This window comes from Macaca thibetana, chromosome 4 (assembly GCF_024542745.1).
Source record: "Macaca thibetana thibetana isolate TM-01 chromosome 4, ASM2454274v1, whole genome shotgun sequence".
Classification (NCBI taxonomy): Eukaryota; Metazoa; Chordata; class Mammalia; order Primates; family Cercopithecidae; genus Macaca; species Macaca thibetana.
The window spans coordinates 56,137,796-56,164,699 of NC_065581.1; the positions used below are offsets into that span (position 1 = coordinate 56,137,796).

General features: G+C 36.0%; 1 protein-coding gene across 2 annotated transcripts in view; it reads right to left on the reverse strand.

Annotated features, from left to right (window-relative positions):
- Window positions 1–295: 295 nt before the first annotated feature.
- HMGCLL1 (3-hydroxymethyl-3-methylglutaryl-CoA lyase like 1) overlaps window positions 296–26,904 on the reverse strand; it is a 145,445-nt gene continuing 118,836 nt past the window's right edge. For both annotated transcript variants that reach the window (XM_050786159.1, XM_050786160.1), the window contains 2 exons: window positions 5,670–5,795; window positions 296–1,686 (listed from right to left, as the gene is read on the reverse strand). In XM_050786159.1, the coding sequence (XP_050642116.1) occupies window positions 1,585–1,686; window positions 5,670–5,795 (228 nt within the window). In that variant the 3' untranslated portion in view covers window positions 296–1,584. The remainder of the gene's footprint in view (window positions 1,687–5,669; window positions 5,796–26,904) is intronic.

Sequence of the window (26,904 nt, forward strand, 5' to 3'; positions counted from 1 at the left end):
ATTAAGAACTGCATAGCTTTGTAAGAGATAGGAAGTCAGTCTCCTCAGAATATGGGGTACATATCCAGCTGTACATGCTAACTGGAGGTGTCCCATTACTGCCAGTGTGCAGGGTCATGTGCTTCATGAAGAGAGATGCACAGGGAGATGTAATTGAAAAAGATTCATAACCAGCTTTGATTTTTGTCTGCTCCCTGCATTTCCTCCAACCCCCAAACATTAACCCCAAAACAGAAAATTGCTCTTAGTATTCCTGCTCCAGAACCATGCAACATAGTTATAATCAGTACTTCTCTTACTTTCTTGAACTTATTTTTATTTCAATGGTTTTAATGAATATTTCCTAGAAAGTTCACAACACTCATTTTTATGTTTCAATTCATATTCAAACTTACTCAAAGATAATATCACCTGGTATTATTAGAGAAGTCTATATAAATACTAGAACTGACATTTCAGATCCATGTGTAATAATACTACCCCCATAAAATTTGCATAGGTTACAGAAATGTTTATCTTGAATAGTCCTCCTGCTCCTCATCTCTGTCTTTGATATATTACATCTTTCAATTTCTGGCAATCAATTCTAGGACAATAGACAACATTTCAGTCACTTCAACTTTTAAAATAACCACTAAAAATACACCAAAAAATCATGTGATGTAATCAAAGCACCATGAATCAAAGGAAAATAGGTATTTCATTAACCAAAAATTATCTTAATATTCTTAGGATCACAACGATATTTCCTTGGGCAAATTGAAAGTGATCTGAAAATTATAAGGGTAGATGATGATATATGTATCAACCTATTCTTATCATTGCAATTTAGACATCAGGACCAAAATAATAGCCTACAATTTCTCAATAGCTGAGTAACTCCATGCTGGTTTTTACTATAACTGATGATAGGTAAAGTATGGTAAACTGGATGCATGTAACAAACATGGGAGGTTGTAATATGTTTCCAGGATATGGCATCTTGCCATTGGCCACAGCCTCTTGGAACCAGATAAAGTCACTGAAATAGTTAACAGATGTTAGCCATACTCGAAATATAAAAGTTCTATTGCTAAAATTATGTAGGGTCAGATGGAGATTTGGCTTTTGGTCCATAACTTAACTGACTTGGCAAATGAATAGTTGAGATCCAGAGGCAAAATGCATAATATTGAGGCCACACACTCTGCATACTATGCAGGAGCTCATAAACTACTGACGGTATGTACACTGTGTTAAGCCTGCCTGATTAAGTATTAACACAGTATTTGATACTTGGGGAAATATGAACTCAATTTTCCCATCTAAATTAAAAAGTTATTTCTACAAGAGCAAAAGAGACTTTTTTCCAAGTTCAAAATAGGACAAGTTTTATTATTTATCCTCAGCTTGCAATTTACCTGATGACTGATACTGCTTTTTGTTGACTTAATCTATCCAGTTATAATCTTTTTGAAAAGGATCTCTTTTTTCCCACTCTTGTCTATTACTTCACATATCAGAGCAAGTTGGCACTAATGATTTTCAGATGAGTACTGTAGCTGAAATTGATCTTCTCAACCGTAGATCGTAAATCCATTCAAGTCAAGCATTGAAGGAGGCTTGTGCTACTTTAGAGTTTGTGGTTTTATTCACAGCTTTGCAAATAAAGTCACCAGCTTCCATCACTTTGTATAGATTCACACCCTGGTGAGGGAGAGAAGGAATATCAGGAAGGCAGAGGGATTCGAGAGAAAAAAGATAAAACGTAGCCTTTTAAATTTTATTAGTAGTTACTTAACCATTTAAAATTACTAAACAAAGTGGTGGTGGTCATTATCAATTTGGGGGCAACATTTGTTTTCATGAATAATGTTAACATTTTAGATTTTTCTGCTTTATTTCAGCATATCTTGAATCTGACCCTTGTATAATAATATAGGTAGACACACTTGAAAAAGTCGTAATTCAGGCTGGTATCTAGAGTCTAGGAAGGGCAATAATGGAACTACAAAAACAGTCTACAAAGCATCAGTGAAGGACAATGTTTTGGAGCAGTTTATAGATAAGAACTGACTTAGAAAAAAGACTATCCTCTTTATGAAGAAACATACTTGAAAAAGCCATAAGGATTACGGAAAAGGTGAATGCATATATATACATATATATTTTTTAAACCAAGTTCAGAAACACTAGTATGATATTGAAGGAGGTAGTTGCAAGTGAAATAAAATGAAGTAGTATTTAGTACACATCTGGAACTTATTCGCCTGAGAGGTTGTACTGTCTGAAAGTACAAATAGGATCAACAAAGGCTTAGGTAAATCCATGGATGACAGATATGCAGTTGGGTATAAAGGCCAAATTCAGGGCATGCCTTTGGCTTTGGTGTAATGAAAGCGTCACTATCAATGTCTCCACCCAGCACTTTTGTTGTTACAGGAGGAGGCAAAGCATTAGGTGGATTAAGCACAAACTTGTCCTTACATGGCATTTCATAAGCTTCTATGTTCTCCCTCAATATGGACTAGAAACAATGTGGGATTAAAGTTGAAAATACTCAGTTTTCCTTGCTATTATAAAGTACTTTTTAATATCTATGAAAACCTGTGACTTTCATAAAATAGACAAGTATAAAACCTCATAGGGGCTCTTCATAACAATATCATTTTAGAAATTGGAGACATTTCAATAGAGCCAATTACTTATCTCTTTAAGAATTAAAAATATTTTATAAAATGATACTTGTAAATTTCATTTTTTTTATTACAAAGTTGTTTTCAGGATACTAACATTTGCTTTGGTTTGAGAAATTTGGTTTTCTTGTGGTAATGGCTTTACGTGGGTATCTATTTAACATCCTTAATCCAATGATACTTAAATTCTGTAAACAATTAACTTTGGATGCCTTTCACTTATAAATTATATCCAGCAAGTGTTGATAGAAAGATTTTAGCCATTAAGGCCGGGCGCGGTGGCTCAAGCCTGTAATCCCAGCACTTTGGGAGGCCGAGACGGGTGGATCACGAGGTCAGGAGATTGAGACCATCCTGGCTAACACGGTGAAACCTCGTCTCTACTAAAAAAAATACAAAAAACTAGCCGGGCGAGGTGGCGGGCGCCTGTAGTCCCAGCTACTCGGGAGGCTGAGGCAGGAGAATGGCGTAAACCCGGGAGGCGGAGCTTGCAGTGAGCTGAGATCCGGCCACTGCACTCCAGCCTGGGCGACAGAGCGAGACTCCGTCTCAAAAAAAAAAAAAAAAAAAAAGAAAGAAAGAAAGATTTTAGCCATTAATGTCTTTCTTCTCTTTTCAGTAATTCCATTTGTAACATACAGTAGAATTTGCTGATATCACACCAAAGAAGAATTTTGTTTTGACTTTTCTCTACCATTTCATTTAATCAGTAGATATCATTATGAAAACAACACTGCATGTATTCTTAAATCATTTATCAGGTGCTTAATATGTCTCATGTACTATGATAGATTCTGGAGTTTCAAGAACCTCACATAGAATGTGGTTTCTGCCTTTAAGGTCAAGCAAGCAATGTAGACTCACAACAGAAAATTCTGTACCATAGTTAAAGCCACAAATAGAGATATGCCCAGGTTATTATGGAGGCAGAGGTGTGAGGCCACCAACCAACCAAGGGGAAAAAAAAGCAGAAAGGAATGTGTCAGGGAAAAGTGCCAAGAAGGGTGAAGCCTGATTCGAGGTTTATACAAAATATATAGAAGAGGATGGAGGATGTATGGGTCACTGTATGTAGGCAGACAGACGAGCAGTTCAAGATATCTTAAATATCCATGGTGCATATGGATAAAGGTAAAATATACCATTAACCCTGGAAAAGGTAATAATAGGCCAGATTATGTGATAGAGCACAGGCTTGCTTTCAGGAAATTAGAATCCACTGATCAGTGCTCAAGCAGAAGTAGAGCCTATTCATACTTATATGTTAGGTGTAATCCTTTGATGGTAGCATGGAGGATGGATTTAAAGGCAAGTCTAGAGCCAGCAACCAGTATAGAGGATGAACACCCAGGAAAGAGATGTGCAGACCTGCATCAATGTAGTCATAGCAGAGGTAGTAAGGAAGGGACAAACAACCAAAATATTTTAAAGTCAAATTAGCAGCTGTGGTAACTGATTGGACATGGAATCCATAGTGAGATTAAATTCTATAGAGAATCTTGGTTTGTTAGCTTGGGTGACTAGTTGAATTGTGGAAGCTACTCAATGTGGCAATTCTTGGATGGTAAAACTTTTAGGAATAGACTTGACTTATTTGCATTTGGACTCTGGAGTTATGGAACATAACTAGCATATATGAAGCATCAGCTATCAGCTATGGAGTTCAATTCAGTCATCTAAATTTCTAAGAAAGGAGCTATTTATGCTCATTTTATGTCATTAGCTTCTGATATAAATGATTAAGATACGATATAAATGAAATAACATTTATTTCTAACCAGAGAAAATAGGCAATAGCTTTTGGTGTTTATGGGTAACAGCTGTTGGTGTTTAGTGCCAAGTGAAATCAGTCTTTCAATAAATATTTATGGAGCATCTTTATGCCACAGGCACCAAGTATAAAGTATGAATAAGCTGTCATAATTGCTCTGTGGTTGCATTGGAAGCTAGACACATAAACAAGATAATTATATAACCTTGTGGTAAGTTCAGAGGGAATGAAGAGGAAAACATGAAAATACTAAGGAATGGGATCTAACAGTTTGACTTGGGGGATAGACAGGGAGATGCTAGACGGCTTATTTTTAGGATGGTGGTGTCTTACTTTCCAGGCCAAATGGAATACAAGGCATAAGGCCATTTCATGTGGTAGTGAAAACCTGAGCAAGGGGTAGAAGTGAGGAATAAAATGGTATAGAAGTGTAGACCAGAAGCAAGTTCAATGCAGCAGGAGCATCAATGTAAGTAGAGTGAGGAAAAAGGAGGAATAGGAGCAGCAGAGAGTAAAAAAATTTGTTTTACAATACAGGTGATTATTTTACATCGCAGAAAGAAATTCTAAATGACTAATCATCTGTGATTTTTATTTTTTTCCTAAATAAATCTGTTCTATAGACTAACAGGTTGTGTTAACAATCACAGGGCAAAACAAGGTGCTGAATTTGTTGGATGTGGTTACATAGCACGTGACTTTTCAGGTACGACTTGCAAAGAGACTATTCTTGCTATCCAGTGTCTCACATGCTAAGTATTACGAAGCTCCCCTCTTTCACTGATCATTTAAAAAGTGCCCTGGGAGTTCTTCCAGAAGCTGTAGTTGTCACTGTGAGACAATCAAGATCTCAGTTTTCTCCAAGAAAAACATTCATGCAAAAAACAAAACTGCAAAACTCAACAATCGTAACAGCAAAGACACAGGCTCCAACTCACAAAGTGTATAAAATCAAATCAGATAATACATGAAAAAGTACTTTAGAGGTCATGAAGCACTATAAAAATGTGACTTGGTAGCATTATTGGTGATTGAGCTATAGCAATGAGTTACTTTATAAAGACCCCAAAAGAATTTTTATTGCATTTTCCCACTGTGCATTTTAGCAAATAGCAAAAGTGTAGTAAAACTTTGACCTCAAAATTGCTTCCCACATCTGAGAAGCGTTGCAATTTGGAGCTGCAAGGAATGCATGAATATTAAAATATGTTAAAGTAACTTACTGTATTGAGCCCCAGGCCATTAAGCATATATATCAAATCCTCAGTGGCTACATTCCCAGAAGCACCTTTTGCATAAGGGCAGCCACCTAATCCGGATACTGCAGAGTCCACCACATTGATTCCCATCTGGAAAACAAAGCAAACCACCTAAAGCTTGTGTGTTTATGGCATGTAAATTGTTGCATTTCGATTTAACCTGTGGTAAAGAGCAAATAAGCAAAATCTGAACTGGTTATTCAAACATATTCACTTACCCACTGTCCTCTAGAACAGTCCCCGGGGTGCTTATTTCTTTTATAGCTAATTTTGTCTTTGAGGCTAACAGAAACTCTGCTAAGGCTCTCTGAAACTAGAATAATCTTTGATCAAAAGTAAAATGGTGTTGTTCGTTGGTAGCAGCTCAACTGTATGTGGTGAAGCTTAGAGTAAGGTTAATTTACTCCAGACTTTCACATATTATCCAGTTCTCTAGCTTTATTCTAAAAGCATTTTATAAGCAACATGAAATATTTTCAACATCCTAATTCAACATCAAAATGCCTTAGATGACTGGTAGGTGTAGGGCGGGGGAGGGAGAAGTCACTGGGTTTGAAGTAGGATTTTGTGGGCTCACTTTACCCGTTCAACTCATCCAGTATTTATTGAGACATTCATTGTTTTGCACACAAAACTCCACTGCTTTGGGAGAAGGAAGAAATATTTAAGAGACAAAACACTTGCCACCAGCAGTAACACCAGCTTACATTTTTTGGTTCCTCACTAAGTGCTGGATGCTGTTATTAACAAATTATGTGTATTAATTCACAGTTCTCCCCAAAACCCATGAAGTAGATACTCTTGTATCATCCGTCCCCAGTTCACAGAAAGAAAACTCAGGTACAGAGGGAATAAACAATTTACCCAAGGTCACCATCTGATAGGTGAAGTCTTCTGTCTCCAGGGAATCTACACTCTGCCTTGATTTATATAGCCTCTGGAAACATGAGAGTTGGTACATGATTATGTGCTTGGGGATATCAGAGGTGGAAGAGTTCTCTGTGCTGGAGAAGTTATGGAAGACATGAGCACAACAGGGTCTGAGAAGGGCCCCGGAGTTCAAATCTCAATATGAGAAGAACAGAGGCAGACATGTCATTCCTTTGTGAAAGGTAACAATTCAGTAATCAGAAGTTACAGTAAAGCCTAATCTGATTCTTCACTCTTGGGCATTAAAGAAAAAGTAACACGACCACATCTAAAATGAGTAGCACCTGGAAGCAGAGCTCTTGGTCAACCAACTAGATCATGGTTCTCAATCACAGGTTGCTGCTACATCCCCCGAGTTTTTGATTCAGAAGGTCTGGGCTGTGACTTGAGAATTTGAAATTTTGACAAGATTCTGATGGTGCTGCTCATGTGGGAATCTTTCTCCCTTCCTTCCTGCCTTCCTTCCCTTCTTTACTTTTTTTTGATAAACTTTTAATTTTAAAATAGTTTTTGATTTTCACAAAATTTGTGAAGATAAAACAGAATTCCTGTATATTGCACACTCAGTTTTCTCTATGGTTAACATCTGTTACAGAAAACATTATTCAGTGATACTTATTAAAGCACAGCAAGGATGACTTTATTTAGGAACACTGCAATAGGTACAGGGACCACATGCAATGCAGGAGAGAGAGACTGTGCTCAAATCAAATACAGCATGGGCTAGTGAGAATTTATAGTGCGGGGGTGGGGTGGGGGGTCAGTGGATTAAAAATTACTAGGAGAAAACATCAGGAGTGAAAGCAATTCTGGCTAAACTGACCTACCAGGATTTTTGCTGAAGACAGGTCAGAGTAATCAGACATGACCTTCGGGTTGGTGGAGGAAGAGAGACCTAATCAGATTGAGTGTTTGGATATTGAGTATAGGGGTTCTTGCTAAGCTGATGTAGTAGGAATTGCTAAAACTGGATTTTCCAAGGAAGTGCAGAGGTGGGCTTAGAAGTTTTAGAAACCTGACTAAAGTTTGGCTTGTCAGACCGTATATTATTATGGCATATTTGTCATAACTAAAGAACATATATTGACATGTTTTTATTAAAATCCATGCAATATTCAGATTTCTTTAGACTTTTAAAATGACATTTATAAAGACATTTTTAAGCATCTGTTCCGGGAGCTCACCAGTATACCACATTAGTAGTAAGGTATCCTTAGCCTCCTATGGGCTGTGACAGTTTCTCCAAACTATTTTGAGTAGTATAAGTCAAGTTTTGTTTTGTTTTGTTTTGTTTGAGATGGAGTCTTGCTCTGTTAGCCAGGCTGGAGTGCAGTGGTGCTATCTTGGCCCACTGCAACCTCTGCCTCATGGGTTCAAGCAATTCTCTTGCCTAAGCCTCTGGAGTAGCTGGGATTATAGGTGTGTGCCACCACACCCTGCTAATTTTTGCATTTTTAATAGAGACAGGGTTTCACTATGTGGGCCAGGCTGGCCTCAAACTCCCGACCTTATGTGATCTGCCCTCCTCAGCCTCCCAAAGTGCTAGTCATGTATTTTTTACAATGTCCTTCAGTATGGGTTAAGTTTTTCTCCTGTTAAGACTGGAGTTATAGAGTTTTGAACCACAGAGGTAAAGTGCCATCCTCAAAGCATTATATCAAGGATACACAATATCAATATGAATTATGACGGCTGATATTAACTTTTATTGTCTGGCTGAGGTGGTGTCTGCCAGGTATCTGCACTATAGTCTCCCCGCAGTCTTTCCATATTGTATGTTTTGGGAAAATGTCATTATGCATAGCTCATGCTTAACGAGTGGGGAGTATCTACACAAAAAATTGAATTCTTCTGTATGGAAAATTTGTCCATTCTCATATTTACTTATTCTAACATGTATTTATATTAGGGAGGACTCATAGCTAATTATAGGTAATTATTTTGCACTTTGGGTTATAACGTAATACCAATTTATGTCTTTTGTTGCTCAAACCGTTCAACATTTGGCCATTGGGAGCTCTCTGTTGGCTCCTGTGTTCTTTAAGCATGCCAAAGGGACTGTGGGTTTTCAACCACTTTCCTAGAGTTTCCTTTGCAAGACTGAAAAGGATACTTACAAAGCCTCACAAAGGAAGAACTACAGTCCTTAAAAAGTCCTAGAATTCTTTGGGACCTAAGGAAAGTTTACAAAGGATAGACTGTTTTCTCTACCTCCATTTCTTCTTCTTACACTCTCCAACATGGGAAGTTCTCCATTGCTTTCTTTCCATTACCACGATGTTTCTCACATAATGATCTGACAAGCTGTCATATTCAGCAGTAAAATACTCGTACCTTTAGGACAATTTTCATTTACTATGAATCAAAGCAGTAAGAATGGGGAATTATACTTTAGAAGTGAAATTTGTGGCATTGTCCACAAATAATATTTGCTTGGAAAAGGCAAATATTAAGATGTTGTCCCATCTCTGGGAGTCTGCCATGATATAAACAGGCAGGGGCATTTCTTTACTTATAGGTTAAAACTGATCTATTCAGTGCACCTGAATGTATCAGCTTAGGAGCCAGAATTTTCCATTATTCTCAATCCTGTCAACCCACTGTAATCACCTGGAGCCCTTTTCAAACGACTAATGTCCAAACTTCTCCATAAATTAATTAAATCAGAATCTCTGTCCTAGAATCTCCTCTTAGCCAGTGATTTTCAAACCCCTAGAGTTTCTTATCTATCTCACCCTTTATCAGTCCAGGGTATGGATCTGCTTTAACTTTAGAGAAGCTTTGTACCCTGGGGCAGCAAACAGTTAACCAGGACTGGTCAGCATTTCAAGAAAAGCAGGTTTTGAAAAAATACCCAAAAAAGTATAAAGTAGCAAAAGTCAGAGGAATCAGCATGATAGGTGAGAAACGGCTTCAGCCCGAAATGTGGATAATTCACTTTTGGGATCTGGAATCCACATATCATGTTCCTTTTCTCACTACTGAGGATCAAGACCCCGCAACTACAGGAGTCCCAGAAGGGAAACTTGTTACCTTGTCAAAAGAACAGTTTTTAGTCTTAATTGGCCTTTTGGGAAAGAGTGAGGAAACAACAGTCATTCTTCTATTTTGTAACTAAAGGCCAATGTAACCTATTGCTTGGGCAAAAGTGAAAGATTTATTTACAATAGAGAAACCAGTATTACCACAGAGGAACAATAAATGACCAATGCCACACTAGAGCAAATATAAATAACCAGTGAAGCCAAAAAAAAAAAAAAAGTTCAACCTCACATTAAATCAAAGATTGTGAGTGAAAACTGTAACACCGTATTTTACACTTTCAGACTGACAACAATTAAAGAATGCTGGCTTTGAAACAATATAGCATAGAGCTCAAATATATAGAACACTCTACAACTTCAACAACATGGACTAATTTCACAAACACAAGGTTGCTTGAAAAAAGTCAGGCTCAAAAGAAGACATACAGTATGATTTCATTTAGATAAATTCCTAAAATAGGCCACACTAATCAAATCAGTGAGAAGTTAATAATTATCCTTTGAAGTGTGAATAAAAATGGACACAAGGAGAGCTTCCAGGGTGCTGGTAATAAATTTCTTGAACTGAGTCCATTACATTGATAGTATCAGTTTGTGAAAATTCATTGAGCTTATAATTTGTACACATTTCCATGTATACATTATAGTTCAGTAAATATCAGTGTCAAAGGGAGTGTTGCTGGAACTGAAGGTAAACAAACTAGTAGGAATATACAGTTAATTGGAATTCTTTGGGTGAGCAATTATTTAGTAATAAATCTTCACTTGTCAATATTCTTTGTCCCAGCAGTTCCTTATCAAAGAGTCCTTTCTAGAAATATTTAACAAATCCTAAGAAAATAACAAAAATAAATGCATGTGGGTGACGTATATTGTATATTTGTTTTCTATAGGACATACAACACACACATATCTATATAAAGACTCATCACAGTATGTTTTTTTAAGAATGAAAATTTGAGAACCATCCAAGTGTCTCACAATGAAGAATAACTTTATGGTGTAGCTATAAAACAAAATGATGCTATTAAACTGTACAATTAAGGGAAAAAGAGGTTAGAAGATGTTATAACAGTACATAGAGTCATGATACAATTTTCTAAAAACAAAAAGGATTTGGGAGATATATAAAGTGCTAACGGTAGCGATCATGGGTGCTGTGATTATAGATAATTTATTTGACTTTAATTCTATCTCTGTTTTCCAATGCCTCCAAAATGAATGTTAATTACCTACCTAAGCAGAAAAAGTAAAAAAATAAAAGTTTTTTGGAAATTTTAGCCTGTAGTAAAATGACAGTAAATAAGTGAAAATGAATGTAAATAAATCCAAGACTCTGAATGTATTCGTATTTTGCAATAATGGATCTTTCTAGGATCTAAGACTACAAGACTAATCTGCAAACATACTCTGGTGCAAGCAGACAGAATCTGAGTAAAAGAAGAAGACTTGTAAAATGGTCTTTCTGACTTTTCTAGTATCAGATTAGCTCTAGACACAGATTCTCTTTCAGTAAGCTCTAGTCACAAATTAATTGACTCAATTCTAAAAGCAGTATGTGGATTTAAAGTTTAAGCAATTTTAAAGAGTTTATTCAAGGATATATGATCTGTAAAGGAGAATATTAAGGCATCAGTTCCCTTTAAAGTCTCTCTTTTTTAAAAATCACAGTACTTTAAAAATATATTAATGCAATTTCCCATAAATTCTCTATTTTATCAAGTATGTAATTTTCTTCTCAGAAATAAAACTTTTCTCAATGATACTGTTATCCTTATACTAAATTATATGCTCGTATTTCTAAACAAGATGCTTTGGAAATTTCTAGTCATAGTCTTCTAAGAAAATTTGATTTCACTGTGTATGTTTTCTTCATATCTACTTCCTTATTTCATCAGAAATAATTTTAATATGTAAACAAGCTCTGGAAAAACTAGGAAGAAAAACATTTCTTTTTATTATTCTTTGTTACAAAGAGTGGGCAGACATTTTTACTCAACCATTAAAATCATATCATTGTGTGTTTGAAAATAATAGGCCATTTAGCTAATTTTCCTATATGAGAGACTTTCGGTATTAAAGGATTACTCTTTGAAAGATGTTCCACTTCTCTACTTTTCAAGCACGATCACTACTTTCAGACTCAGGTTTGTGGCGTGTGTGTGTGTGTGTGTGTGTGTGTGTGTGTAAGAACACAGCACAAACTTATGTTTGCACCATATATCACAAAAGCAAAAACAGTTATTCTTTGTTTTGTCTATTTTTGATTTTTGTTTTTGAAGAAAAGTCCATTTTTAGATGAGTAACCACAAGGTGGCAATATAGCACCAAAATCCACCAAGTTAAAGTCAAACATTTACAACCCCACTGTGTTGCAGTCCCTCAAAATTGTAAATAAGTAAATAGTTTTATATTTATCATGCAAACAGGTTTTCTGCATTTAAAATAAGGACACTCTTAACTAATGGTGTAGAACACATGAAAATGTGGTTCAATATATTCAGCATAGGCCGGGCGCGGTGGCTCACGCCTGTAATCCCAGCACTTTGGGAGGCCGAGGCGGGCGGATCACAAGGTCAGGAGATCGAGACCACGGTGAAACCCCGTCTCTACTAAAAATACAAAAAATTAGCCGGGCGCTGTTGTGGGCGCCTGTAGTCCCAGCTACTCGGGAGGCTGAGGCAGGAGAATGGCGTGAACCCGGGAGGCGGAGCTTGCAGTGAGCCGAGATCGCGCCACTGCACTCCAGCCTGGGCGACAGAGCGAGACTCCGTCTCAAAAAAAAAAAAAAAAAAAAAAAAAAAAAAAAAAAAATATATATATATATATATATATATATATATATATATTCAGCATATTTGTAGTTTTCCTTTGACTTAAAGTGTTTATTAAGCACACTCTTTGTGCCAGGGTCTTGGGATAAATAAAAGTCCTGTAGCTCACAGAATTTAGCATTATAAATTAAAGTGACTATATATTTCGGCTGTTACCGAGAAGTAGCTTATGATTATCTAATGAGAAGCAACTGTTTCTAGTGCTCAGGGAACCAATGCTTTCTAAATTATATACATATTTATTTATATTCATATATAACATATTTAAATATTTATATATAACATGTAACATACATAATATATACATATTTTTTATATAACATATATAAATAAATTTATATAATTATAACTCTAAGGACTGAGATGTCCTTGGCTTCTCCTTTTCTCAAAGTTCACAATTAAAGCTATTAACCCCGTGGCCCAGGATACCATAAACCTTGTGAATTCAGTTATATGTGCTCTGTCTACTTGAGCTCTCTGCATATGTGCTTGGACCTAAGGCCAGAGGGAAATGAATAAAATGCTAGTGGCAACTTTTTCTGGAGGAGAGCAAATCGCCTGTAGATATATCATAAACATATCATGTCTGTACTCTAATCTTAGGTGAGCTCTGGGGAGTATCGATTCTGTGTGACGTTCTAATGCTCAGATGTTGCTGATGTGCTAACTAAAAGTACCATCACTACTTTTTCTTGTTGCTATAAGATCTTATAACCCAAATAAAATGAATAAATATAACAATAAAGGGAGTAAAAAAATCATTTGCAAAATTTCTAATCTATATATTCATGTTTTCAAAATATTTTATGAAACCTAAAATTTTAGTTATTGAGGTTACCAAAGTCCCAAAAAACAATTAGAGCTGGATTTTTTTTTGAAGTCATCTACATTTTTTATCCCCTAAGATCAGTATTTTCTTTAATAATCTATAGTAATGGTAAATTTAATTTAAAATAATACATTTTCTGAAAGTGAAAATTATTCATTTTAACGTGAATATTCATGTAGAATAAAATATCAAAATATGCTTATTTTCCAATATTTTTATTCTCAACTTGTTTCTCATAGCTAATATTCACTTACCAAAGGATTGAAATTACCCATACATGAAGTATTACTCGTACTCCAGTGGCCAGGCCAAATAATACTAATCTATCAGAGCACCCTTTCCAATAAGCCCAGATCTTGCCTTGAGGTGCTTCTCAACCAAGACACTAAATAGATACTATATGAGCTATTGTACAACCTGAGAGAGAACCCTACTTGCCATTGATGTGTATTGGGAACATAATATATGTAATATGTAAGCCATAGATAATGAACAGTTAGCATACACGAATAATGTCAATGTTTTAGTAAACAGGAGTATATATAAAAATTGGTAAGTAAATAATGAGATTATATATAGATGTAAAGAGAGAGAGCTATGTTGAGGAATGACTAAGCTAATGTGATTATTAATCAAAATAATTAGACTTCTCATCTTTAAAACTGGCTTTCCTAAATGCTTCCCTCCTCCTTGCCTTCAAAAGGAGATAGATTATATTTCTACCTTCATTGGATACATTCAAATTGAGACAGAAATGGGAGTGTCTACACTGAAGGGAGTAAGAAAAAAAAGCAAGAAAATTTTCAACTTCTTTAAGACTAAAAATAATAAATACTATTAGCAAACATTTGCTGAATTGCTTACTTTTTCACAGGGATTGTACCATGTGCTTCACATATGATAAAGCTCCACAAAGTCAACCTGAAGTGGTCAGTAATGCATTCCCATTTTACTGATGAGTAAACTGAGGTTCATGAAGGGTAAGTGATATGTCCTGCTTCATATGGTTAGTATGAGGCAGGGTAAGAATGCAAATCCAGGTTTAACAACTATGTGCTACTGCACGATATTAATAGTTAACAAAATACTGACTATATGCCACACATATTACTAAACACTTTAGATGCATTGATTCATTGAATCCATATAACAACTCCAGGGGGCAGGGTGTGAATTAGGAAAAGAACATTGACAAATCAAAAAGCTTCCTTTTCTTATGAGACTTTCTGAAAAGTTTCCACACAAGTTAGCAACATTAGCAAACAACTTCAGAAAGTAAATATTTGTTGTCCTAGCGATTGTATTTCTAGGAAGCTAGCCCAAGAAGACAGCCAGAAATACTCAGATAGATTTATGTTCGAGGATGAATTTTTTTGTAATATTACTCAATATTAACAGTGAAAATAAGTTCATAGGTTAAATGTCCAAAAATAGAGACAGAGTTAATAAATTACATAAGATTGACTATTATGAAATAGTAAAATATTTCTGTATAATACAATATTATATATACAAAAAATATAAAATATAAATATATAAACAGTACAACCTTATATATACACAAATATATGAAAAAAATGAATAGGAGAAAATGGAGTATAAAAGAACATGATACTAACTATAGTTCCATTTATTTGTGTTTCTAGATTTTTTTTCCAATCCTTTACAATAAATATATACCACACATATATTTAGGACAAATGAACTTTATTAATAAAGGTCTATCTACATTTTTTCATAGTCATTTCCTTCTTCTGCCACTATCATACCCCCAAAAGTATGCTGGTCTATCTCAGGCTCACATGACTTCAATTCCATTCAAATTCTATAGATGATTCATCTCAGAATCATCTGCTTTTGCCTGTTGTTGATTGGATAATGTTCCTATCACTTTGCTTCTGTAGCCATCCATGTTCTCTAACATCTTGGCATAAAATAATTAGACCAGTGCTCCTCAAACTGTAATGAATATATGGTTTCATTTAATAGGTCTGAGGTGGTACTTGGGATTCTGCGTCACTTACAATCCTGAATTATGCCAATACTACTTGTCCCCAGAACACACTTGAGTGGCGAGAGACAACAGATCTTCCTGGAAACATCTCAGATGTTAATATATCCAGCTTCAGTCACAGTGGCTCCCTCCTGCCTCGTGCAGTATTTCTTAGAATGGTATCATCCGACTATTGGAATCACCTGATGTCCTAGTTAAAAATGCAAAAAGGTAGAACCTAAAAAGGTGCTACCCCCAAAACTGAATTTTTCTTGTAAAGTATATTTGTTGTTTCAAACTCCAAGATGGTTTTTGTGGATAAAAAAATTTTGAAAATTTCTAACCTTGTGGCTGAACTGTTTATCTGTGGCAGATAGAGCTAGTTCATTACCAAAAATCTGTTTCTTCTTCCAAGACCCTCAGCTAGCTGACATTACCAAGCTGCCCTGTACTTAGGTATGGATATGTGACTACAGTCTAGCCAATGGCATGCAAGCAAAGTGATACAGGCCATTTCTAAAACAAGTCTTCTTAGAGACTACAAGGATTCTTCTTCTTTAATAGCCAAACGCAGATGACATTGAGGCCTTAGGGCATGGTGAGCCACAAGGTGGAACTCAGGAAGCCGCCTGAGTTCCTGAATGACCACTTGGAGGAGACAACACACCCATTTACCAGGAACATGTGTAATGGGCTATTAAATCAGTGAGAAACAGACATCTATGTGTTGGAGTCATTATTCATTTTGAGGTGTGTTTTTATATCAGCATGGCCAATTGGAACAGATATGCCAATTGATAAAAGGTTAGATTAAAATCTGCCACTTTGCTAGCTGCTTTCTATTTGTTCCACATTTTTAATTTTTTTCCTCTTATCTGCCTTCTGTTAATTGAATGTTTTATGATTTTAGTTGATCTCTTCTGTTGACTTAATATTTAGATTTCACTAAATTGTTTAGTAGTTGTCCTCTCATTTGCAATACACATCTTTCATTAACCATAATCTATCTTCAAATAACCAGTCACACATAGGGAAGGAGCTTCTAACAGTATATTCTCAATTCCTTCCATGTAGCCTTTGTGCTCTTGTTTCCCTATCTGTTACTTTTACATGGATAAAGTCATAATATATTGCTACCATTTTTTTACTTTAGGTAGTCAGTTATCTCTTAGAGCAATCAAAAATAAGGAAAAAATGATCTAATCTTGACTTATTCCATTTCTGAGTTCCCTGAAGGAACCTGGCTAGAATAAAAATGGCAGAGATTCAAATCCTGGTTTTTGGTGAGCACTCACTTTTTGGATGTGGGAGAAAGAAGATGAGTTAATGAAAGAGACAAGGAGTTCAGGAGGAAGTTCATTGTCACAAGCCAGGGTAGAAAAAGTTTCTCTAAATACATACCACAGTGATGAGTGCAACAGATGGTTAAGGAAAATGACAGCTGAGAAAATCCACTGGATTCATGCCATTGACAAATTTTGAAGTTGATCATTTCAGCAGAGTGAGAGGAGCGGGTAGAGCTGGCAGTAGATTTCACAACAAATGAAGAGCATACAGCCTACTGCTTAAGAAGTCAGTTTCAGAAGACAGACTTCCATTTGAACCTGTTGTGCCATTTTAACTGTGTGATTTTGAGAATATTGTTCAACCTCTCTGTCCCTCAACTGTAAAATGAGTATAATAGTACCAATTAGCAGGCTTGTTGAGGATTCTATGAGATCTTTCATGGAATGTGCTTATCATATAGGTTGGCACATAGCAAAATGCTGGATTTTAAAAGTATATGACAAGGATGTAGAGGCAGACAGAGGACATGTGATAAAAGGAAGAAGAGAGTTGAGGAAGAATTTGAGGGGGGTATGTGAATAGAGAGACATCGAAGTTATGTGAGACATGTAAGTAGAAAACCATAAAAGACAGAACTAATTAAATGGAAGTAAGGAATGATGCCACAAACAGAGGAGAAAATTAACAAAGAAAAAATCTTATAGTTTAGGATGAGTTTTGGGACCAGGGCAGAAACAAGGAGGTGAGCCAGGAAATTAATAGAATAAAAAACTGTCCTTTGAGTTAGGGTGTAAGGAGAGACAATATATATTCCTTAACAGAGATATGTTAAAGGAACAAGGGCCCTGAAGCTTTTGTAGAAAATAACCAATCTCAAAAACAGTAATTGAGTTCATTGGCTGAGAGTTCTACAAAGAGTTCATCTCATTTCTAGCTAACACTTCTTTTAGACTCAGCTCTGCCCTGCTCTCACAATAGTTTTCAGCGTGTGCACGAAGAGACGGGGATGGAACTAATGGTTATGGGGAAGAGGAGTAGGAAGAGAAGGAGTGAGATCATAAACAATATTGTACTGACAATATCTATTCAGGTTGGAGGTTCCCATGTATTTTTCATACTAATCTGCAAATCACAGACTTTTACAACTAGATAATTTAGCCAAAATCCCTTATACGTTTAATGACTGATTGATTTAAAATGAATTAAGCCCCATAGTTCTTAACAAAGTGCTTTTGGACGTTATCAAAAGTCACATAGGGCCAGGCATGGTGGCTCACACCTGTAATCCCAGCACTTTGGGAGACCAAGGCGGGTGGATCACCTGAGGTCAAGAGTTCAAGAACAGCCTGGTCAACATGGCAAAACCCTATCTCTACTAAAAATACAAAAATCAGCCGGGCATGGTGGTGTATGCCTGTAATCCCAGCTACTCGGGAGGCTGAGGAAGGAGAATTGCTTGAACTCAGGAGGCAGAGGTTGCAGTGAGCCAAGATCGTGCCATTGCACTCCTGCCTGGGCAACAGAGTGAGACGCCATCTCCAAAAAAATTAATAAATAAAAAGTCATGTAGGTGGTCAGTTATAAGCAGTTATAGTGATGGATATAGAACTTAGGCCTTTCTGTTCCTGGAATTTCACCAGGAGGTAGGAGGTAAATCACTTCCAGTCCCAAGGTAGATGTTAGTGGGAGACCTGCCTAATGTTGTGAAAATACAACTAAATGTTAATAAGTTTTTTAAAAGTATATTAAAAGACAAAAGAATTGAAAACAGTGGTTCTGACAAAGAATGAGCAATGTTATAAATATTAATAAGCTAGGGATGGCTTGTGAGAATGTACAGCAGATTTTTAAAAATAGTCAAAGCAACAGGCAGTGTATATTAGCTTCATGATGTCTGGAATTTCACTTTATCTCATTCCATTATACCTTCAGCATATGGCATAATACCCAGAACATAATAAGTTATTATTCAATTATTCTTGAAGGCATAATTGAACAAATAATGAGTATGGCACAATACTGTATGCAATATCAAAATTAGGGTGCATATAGGTGCATATGTGGTAAAAATTGAAGACTACAGCACTACATGTTTGAGGACACAAAAATAAAGGAACATTTGAGTGGATCACTACCTATCTTGTTTTCTCCTTAAACCTTCTTCTCTTGGGAAGTGCCTCTCATAAAGAAGGGTTTCTGGAACTGCTCAGTGACTTTTATTAATCTTGGCTGCAGCTGATTGGACCTAAATTTGGTCAATCACAGTCTTCTTACCCAGACTTGGAACAGACAAAGACAGAATCCATCTTTAAAAGAGGTGAGATGTACAGCAAATGAACTGTGGACCAGTAACTTTTTCCATGAATAATGAAGAGCAGAGAAATTCAATCTCTAGTAAAATGAGAAGTGAAGAATAGGTGAATCAAAGAAACATGGCCTGAATTTCAGACAGATTTTCAGTCCTTCCTAAGGTCCACCTTCATTCCCTCACCAGCTTTGTTTTTGGAAGTGGGGACTATTATTATGCTTATTTTATAATTGAGGAAACTGAGACACAGAATTTTAATATCATACATAATGTTATATGTTTGGTAAAAGGTAAAGGTGAGATTCAGAATCAGGTAAAAAAGACTTCTAAATCTCTGTTCGCAACTTGTGTGCATAATTTCTCCAAGAAGTTTCCATGAGACACCTCTGTGTCTTCATAATAAATTTTCCTTTTCTGTTTAAGTTAGCCTGAGTTGGCTACTGTTGCTGGGAAACAAATACTGGTAACTAGCATCATTAAGTTAATGACCTGGCAGAGAAGATATTCATTAATACAAATAACGTTAATATAAAGTAGAATGTGGTAGCTATTATGAGAATTATAAACAAAACTGTTCAGAAACACCAGTGAGATAGTTTATCTATTTTGTAGTGGAGCAAGGAAGGGGAGTAGAGGAGAGGAGGGATAGTGAAAATGTTGTGAAATAGTTTGCCTCTGAATTGGGCTTTGAAGGATATTGACAAGGGTGGGGAGATGGTGTGGGAAGAGGTATTCTACAGAGAAGAAGCAATGTGGAAAATCATACATACAATGAACGTGCCAAGTATGTACTAACAAGATTTTAATGAGATGTTTATTGTAGGGACTTTGGGGATATGGATGGAACATAGTTCCTGATCATGGGAGGCCCTGTGCCTTGCTATAGGATATGAGCTTTATTCCCTAAGAAATGAAGGTCTGTCTAAGGTTTATGAATAATCATGCTATCATCAGCACTTTGTTTTTTTCTAATTTTCCTAGCAAGGGAGCAATAATTGAGATGGATAGAGGCTGAGAAATATGTAAGTAGAAACATTTGTTAGAAAATTAGTGCAATACATCAAATCGTTAGTGATGACTATTTAAAATGAAGCAGAAGAAAAAAAGATTGTTGTTAATAATTTGAGATACGTTTATAAGGTAAAATACTGTCTAAATGAATGAGGAATGATTGAAGAAAGAAATACCATTAAGAAAGCACTGAGATTTCTAGCTTAACAACAACTTAGTAGAGGGTGATCCATTAACTGGAGTGGGTTATAGAATCATTTTTAGTGAAAGGTGAAAGTTGCTTTTTTGAAAATCATTATAGACATAGAAAACTGACTATTCACCGCATGATGTTTCCTGAAGCATTCCTAATTATTCAAAACTAATTTAAATTCATGTTTATCTTTCATTAAATAACTTTTTTTCCACTTCCCCATTTGCAGTTGGAGTGATTTCATGTCTTCGGTAATGTTTACATGTATAGTTAAACATTCTTGTAACTCAAATAATTGGACTCCATTGGTCAGTAAAATAACTTACAAAGATGACACAGTGATTCCTGGGTCTCTAGAAAGAGCACGAGGCTTCCCATTTGCTGAGTACCAGGGGTGGGGGCAGGAATAATGAGTGATAGGAATTTCATATGGGTTTTGTGGAGCCCCATAACAAAGGAGACTGACTTGCTTTCAAAGGTGTATACTGGAGGGCATAGAAGACTCAGAAGCTCAGCATCCAGCTGACTGAGGTAACAGGGCAGCAAAGGCTGAGTGAGATACCTAGCCTGTGGCTCTCAGGTAACTTCAAAGAATACAGAACCCTCAAACCTGGCATAGAAAGCATACAACAATTTCCCATTTTCCCTAGAAGAGCTGAAAGATCACTGGTAGGTATGAGGGAACTAAAATCACAACCAGGATGTGGTACAGAGTATGGGCTAGAGTTGGGTGGATCATGGTTTGGGTACCATCACAAGGACAGAGCTGAATGGGCCAGATAGTCACATCTCAGGGAAAACAAGGGAGGACTAAGGATGTCTGCAGACCAGGTAACTCCCCATTAATGCCAGGATGATACTTAAGCCCTCTTCAAACTTAGCTCACTCATAGGAGGAAGGGGAAAGAGAATAGGGGGAACTTGAAACCTGTTTTAAAGGAGAAGTGGCTAAGCAGATTTACACATGTATTCCATCATTTATTAGGAGACATCTATTTTGTGGGTATTTAAACTTCAGAATTCATTAAACTGGACACTGCTGCGTTTTTACATAGATATAAAATATTATTATGTATGATATAAAGTACAAAATATATTACAGGCCAGGCACAGTGGCTCATGCCTGTGTTCCCAGCTACTAGGGAGACTGAGGAGAGAAGATCACTTGAACCTAGGAGTTTGAGGCTGCAGTGAGCTATGATCACACCGCTGCACTCCAGCCTGGGCTTCAGAGTGAGACCTCCATCTCTAAAAAATAAAAAATAAAAACGTATAGAATATTTTATGATATTACTTCCTTATACGAGTATTACCATTCACATTCTTATTGTTAATTTCAAATAGCTCAAATTCAACTTGATTTCTAAATGACTTACCAAGGACCTTGCTAGCTTGAGACCCACCATTGATCAAAATATCTAACAAGATATTTGTGTTAACGATGGTGTTAATTTTTTAAGCATTGGGTACAACTTGGAGGAAGAGGGAAGACTGTGAATACATAAAATAATTTTTTTTCTGCCACTAGAAATAGTCCAGTTGAAGGCACCCGAAATGGTTCAGTTGAAGCCAGTTATTCAAAGAAGGTAGGAAAATAAACATAAAGTATAATTACAGTTAAATATGTAGAAGAGGAGCAGATTTGGAGAAAACCCGCATATCTAGAAAATATAATCTAATCCATGGTTGAGGCAACTGTGGATATTTGCCTTGGAAAAGGCTCAGAGATAGATGAGAGTTGTAGTTGCATAGTTCAAGATCATTATGTGGTCAAGAAAGCCAACATATTCTGTATGATTCCAGAGCCAAAGAGACAAATGTAGATTTTGGTTGATTATGGGGGATAACTCTCTAGCCATTTAATGCTGCCCAAACACAAATGGGTTAGCTTTCAGAATAATGACCTCCTTGCCACTGAAGTATTAAAAGACAATCTAAAGGTTGCAGAAGGAATCCCTTCTTCTGTTAGTGAAGCCATCAGCTTTGATGGCTCTAGGATTTTCTCCAGTCCTACAGGTTTCTATGAATACATATTGAAGTTGGTTTGCTCAATTTTATCTAATTGTGTCATCAAATTATAAACATACCCAAATAAAATTAGAATATTAAGGGCTTTTGCTATTATAGTTTTGGGGCAACAGCATTATTGTGATAGGTTCATTTCCTTGGCATCTGAAGATATGACATACAAATGCTAAGCAAAAACATAGTGACTTAATGGGAAGGTCACATGCATATAAGCTTCCAAATGGCATACAACTATGATGGCTAGTGCTAACAGTCAAGAAAAAAAAAGTCATATAAGACATAACTTAAAACATTTGCTGAAGATTCTCATTGAGGAGTGCCAAACCCACACATATTTGGTGTTGTAGCAAAGCAGCCAAATCCCACTAGGCTTACAAAAGCTCCTGTATAACCTGAAACATATTTTACGTTTCTGTTTTAACTTCAACGATTCAAAATACCTGAAATTCAATGTCATCCTTACTTAAAAATGAAAATAGATAAGAGGGAACAACCTTTAGATATGAGTCAAATTCAAGTGCTATTTCACTCACAGGCTAGATAAAAAACACATGGGGTATGCAGGAAAATACACAAAATATTAATCATGGACAGATTAATATCCAAGGAACAAGAAGAGTCCTTTCTTGTCCATCACTTCTTTGCTCTTCATCACAGAAGACTGATTCCTTCAGGATGCATTTCCCCATTTCTCATATCAGCTGGATTCCTGCAGAGTTCAGCCAACAGTAAGCTCTGGTGTTAGGAAGAAGTCACAATATTTCCCACTAACAGCTTTAGATGGTATCTCAAGTAGAGCCCATATTTTCTTTGTGGCCTCCAATGCCTTCTGTTGACCATGGACAGGCCCGTCATGGTTCCAGCTCTCTCACAGTGACTCTGGATGCTGGGCTTCAGTAACACTGCTTCTTTCTTTGTCCATCCAACCTATAGGACTCATTGCAATGGTGGTTTGCTGCTATTGCTAATCTCCAGGAGTGCCTCCTTAACAGTGAGGCAAACAGGGTGCAAATTGTAGGAAGCCACTCAGGAACTCAGTTGGTCAGCAAGTTGAAGATCATCAGCACATGAGAAAGAGTGCCTCCTAAAGGTTGTGTTCTAGTTACCTGGTTTGCCTTACCCTATTCTGGGTCCTGCTAACCTCTGGGATGCTTTTTTTGTCAGATGTTCAATTTTATACTTTTCCTCTCACCTGTGTTTCCTGCATTCAATTATTTTTGTGTCTTCTGCTTTCTGACTGATCCCTGAAAAATCTAATCAGCCTTTCCAAGGAGTTGAATCTTGAATTATTTTCTACCAAACTCTTATCAAAGGCAGATTGAGCAAAGTGATACTAAACAAAGGCACTTTATGAGATTCACTGTCCATCCTCTTCTAAGTATTTTAGTTCTATCCTTATGCCAATTTCAGCAGAAAGTTCTGGATCTTGTTAGCCAGACTCCTGCAGAGATAGCTTCCTTGAATCCCATTTTCAGGTTATTCGAAGTCGTGACAATAAATAAATAAATACATACATACATACATAAAAGTCTTGTGAAAGATGACTTTCCATCCCCCCACATTTCTTCTAAAAACCCCTACTGGAGACACTGTCCATTTATTGTACTACATTATATATTAGCCCAGATAAGTAGGTTGAGTTATTAAAGCCAAGAAAAGGGCTGGAGAGAAATTCATTGGTTCCCTTAAGTGAATTATAGATGAAGTTTGGTTGGTTAATCTTGGGAAACACTGAACCAGAGACTCCAACATGATCCTTCTTCCTGTCTCTTTCTTCCCTTCTTTCTTCCTTCCTTCTCTCTGTCTCTCTCATCATTTTTTTTCTTCTCTGTGTGTTAGCTTTCTTCTTTCAAGTCAGCTATACCAAAAGTCACAGAGTTTTATATAAGAGAAAGGAACTCTTTTTCATAAGCTCTAACTAGAAAACTTTTGGGAGACTGATTTTTATTAACCCACCTTGAATCACACATCCATCTGTGGACCAGAAATTGAAGCCAGTGCACTAGAATATGAAAATTTCCCTCACTGGGGCCATGAGTGTACTTTGTAAGCTAGACATTATGGGAGGAAGGGAGAAGGATGCTGCAGTTTCTAGGCCCTCACTAGAACCACATGTTTGGAGTGATGAAGACATGTTTTCCTAGAAGTGGGGTGTATTTTGAACATACTAAACAATAAATATTCACTAGATACCTTTTCTAGAAACTATTCAATATATTCTATTGAAAGTGTAACACCAGAAAAGGATTTATTAGTGTTAAACTCTCATGTTTTTCCTTAATCCTTAAGTCTTTGTTTTTAGGAAATTTAAAATGACATGTAATGCTTGCTAGTGGCAAGTATTCATCATATCATTGAACAGATACTTATTGAGTTCCTATATTGTTCTAGGTGCCACGTATACAGTAGTAGAAAATAAAGCATACAAAATCTATGCTTTCATGGAGCCAGTTTTTAGTGGGGAAGAAAAACACTTATGAAGGCTAAACAAGATAATAATGACACAGGAAAGCAAGTGACAGGGTAAGATACATGTGTGACTCAAGGTGGGTTAATAAAAATCACTCTCCCAAAAGTTTTATTCTGATAAAGGAGTATTTGAGCTGAGACCTGAACGAAGTGGGAGGTTATCTATGAACTGGTCTGAAATAATAGTATGTTAGGCAAAAATGAAGATGGTCAGAACAAATGCTTTGACAAGGAGGAGTACTGGTGTGTTTAGAGAGAATTAAGGAGACCACTGTGCTTGGAGTAGAGGGAGTCATTAAGATGGTGTTACAAAGTAATATCAGACACATAGCAGGGCCGTGTCTTATGAATAAGCATTTACTAATCAAGTCAGTATCATTAGTGAATCACTTTGGAATCCCCACTAGCATTTTTTAATGATAAGAATACAATAGAAAATATTATATATTTGTGCATTGCACTTTCTTCCATATCACAAAAGGCTTTGTTGTTTGATAGACTATAGTGTTTTGGATGAGTCAACCACATGTACTAGGGAGTATGCTATGGGCCAAAGCTGATACGAAGCCATTAACAAATTAATTTTGGTAATTTGGGTCACATGTATACTTTCTTGTCCTATAAAGTATGTTTAAACAAAAATATCCTGTATTTTATAACAGAAGATTTTAGCTTCTTACTAGAGAATGCAATATGAATTTTGTAAATATCTATTAGTTGAATGAGTTCAAATTTCACAGAGCAGCCTCCTCTCCTGTCAAAATTAGTACAGAATGATAGCTTTTAGAACAGCATTTGTATTTATGTCAGCTAAAGAGTAAATCACGCAGTCAACCTGTATTAATTATTCACTCACAAAAGGCTTACCACATTATCATATTTAAGATGTAGCCCTTGACTCAAAACAACTTAGAATCTAGTAGAAAAGATACAACGTATACATGAATAATTAAAAGGGAGATTATGAGAGGTGTTGATTCAGGCCAACTAGGAAAATATTAAGAGTTTAATGGGGAAGAAAATTATTTTAGACTGTTTAAATTGAGACAGGTTTTATAGAGGAAATGATATTTGAACTTGGCCTTGAAAAGTAGGGAGATTCTGCAAGCAGAGACTGAGGCATGGGGAGCAGACCTTAAAAAATATAAACAACATCAGTGACTGAACTTGTTAGTAGCAGTTTCCTGTTTACTGATGTTTGATGTTAACTCTGACATAATGCTGGATCCCTCCTGCTATGTAGCACAATTTGGTACAAGTCTCCCAAAATCCTATTTAATAATTATTAAAACATATTTATTAAGTGGTTTCTATGTACAATCCACTGAGAGGGATACAAATAAGAGTAAGATGCAGTAAATTGAGATGTATAAATCAGATGCTAACTAGAATGAGTTTTATATAACCTTATGATGCCTATACATACACACACTTTTCAAATTTCACTCAAATGTTATATTGTTGAATATGCAGATATCCAGATAAATATATAGGTAGATAAATATATATATACACACACATATATATATCTGGCTATATAACTCTGTATATGTGTGTGTGTATATGTTTGTATTTTTGTTACATTGTAGGGCAACTGTTTAACTTTGAATTCTCACTTTAGAGAAACTTCATTTCAGCTAATGTCTATAGAACATCTGTAAGTACTATGGCATTTCTTAATAAAAGTACGTCTGTTATTGCTCAGTATTTGAGGCTGGTAACTAATCTTTTATCAATTACTCACATGATCCCATGTGTCCAGGAGGAATATATATCAAGGGTTTTGAACCATCTAACAAATGCATGCGTGCCTCTGTAATATATAGCTGTGTTTTAGAAATTTTAGAGAGGTAGGACTCTTCCAGGCAGTCTCTCACTAAGGATTACAAATGTAGAAAACTATACACAAAATGAAGTACAATAAAGTATAGCTATATTCGCAAAGGCTAATTTATTTTAATACATATAAAACCAAAAATGTCATTTATTTTCAAGTTGATGTTTAGCTCTAAAGTAAATAATTTACGTATACGACCAATTTATTTCACATTACTGGAGACAAATGCCCGGCAATTGAAACTCATAGAAAGCACTAAAGTTCAATTTTAATCATATTTTAATCTGTTTTTATCAACCACATCTTTATAAACATTATAACAAAAAGTACATGCTTATTATGTAATAAATCTTCATGTTTTTCAAGACCAAAAAAGCTCTTCTTGTAAATCACAATTCTAAATATTTTGTAAGTCATAGATTCCTCTGAGAACCTGA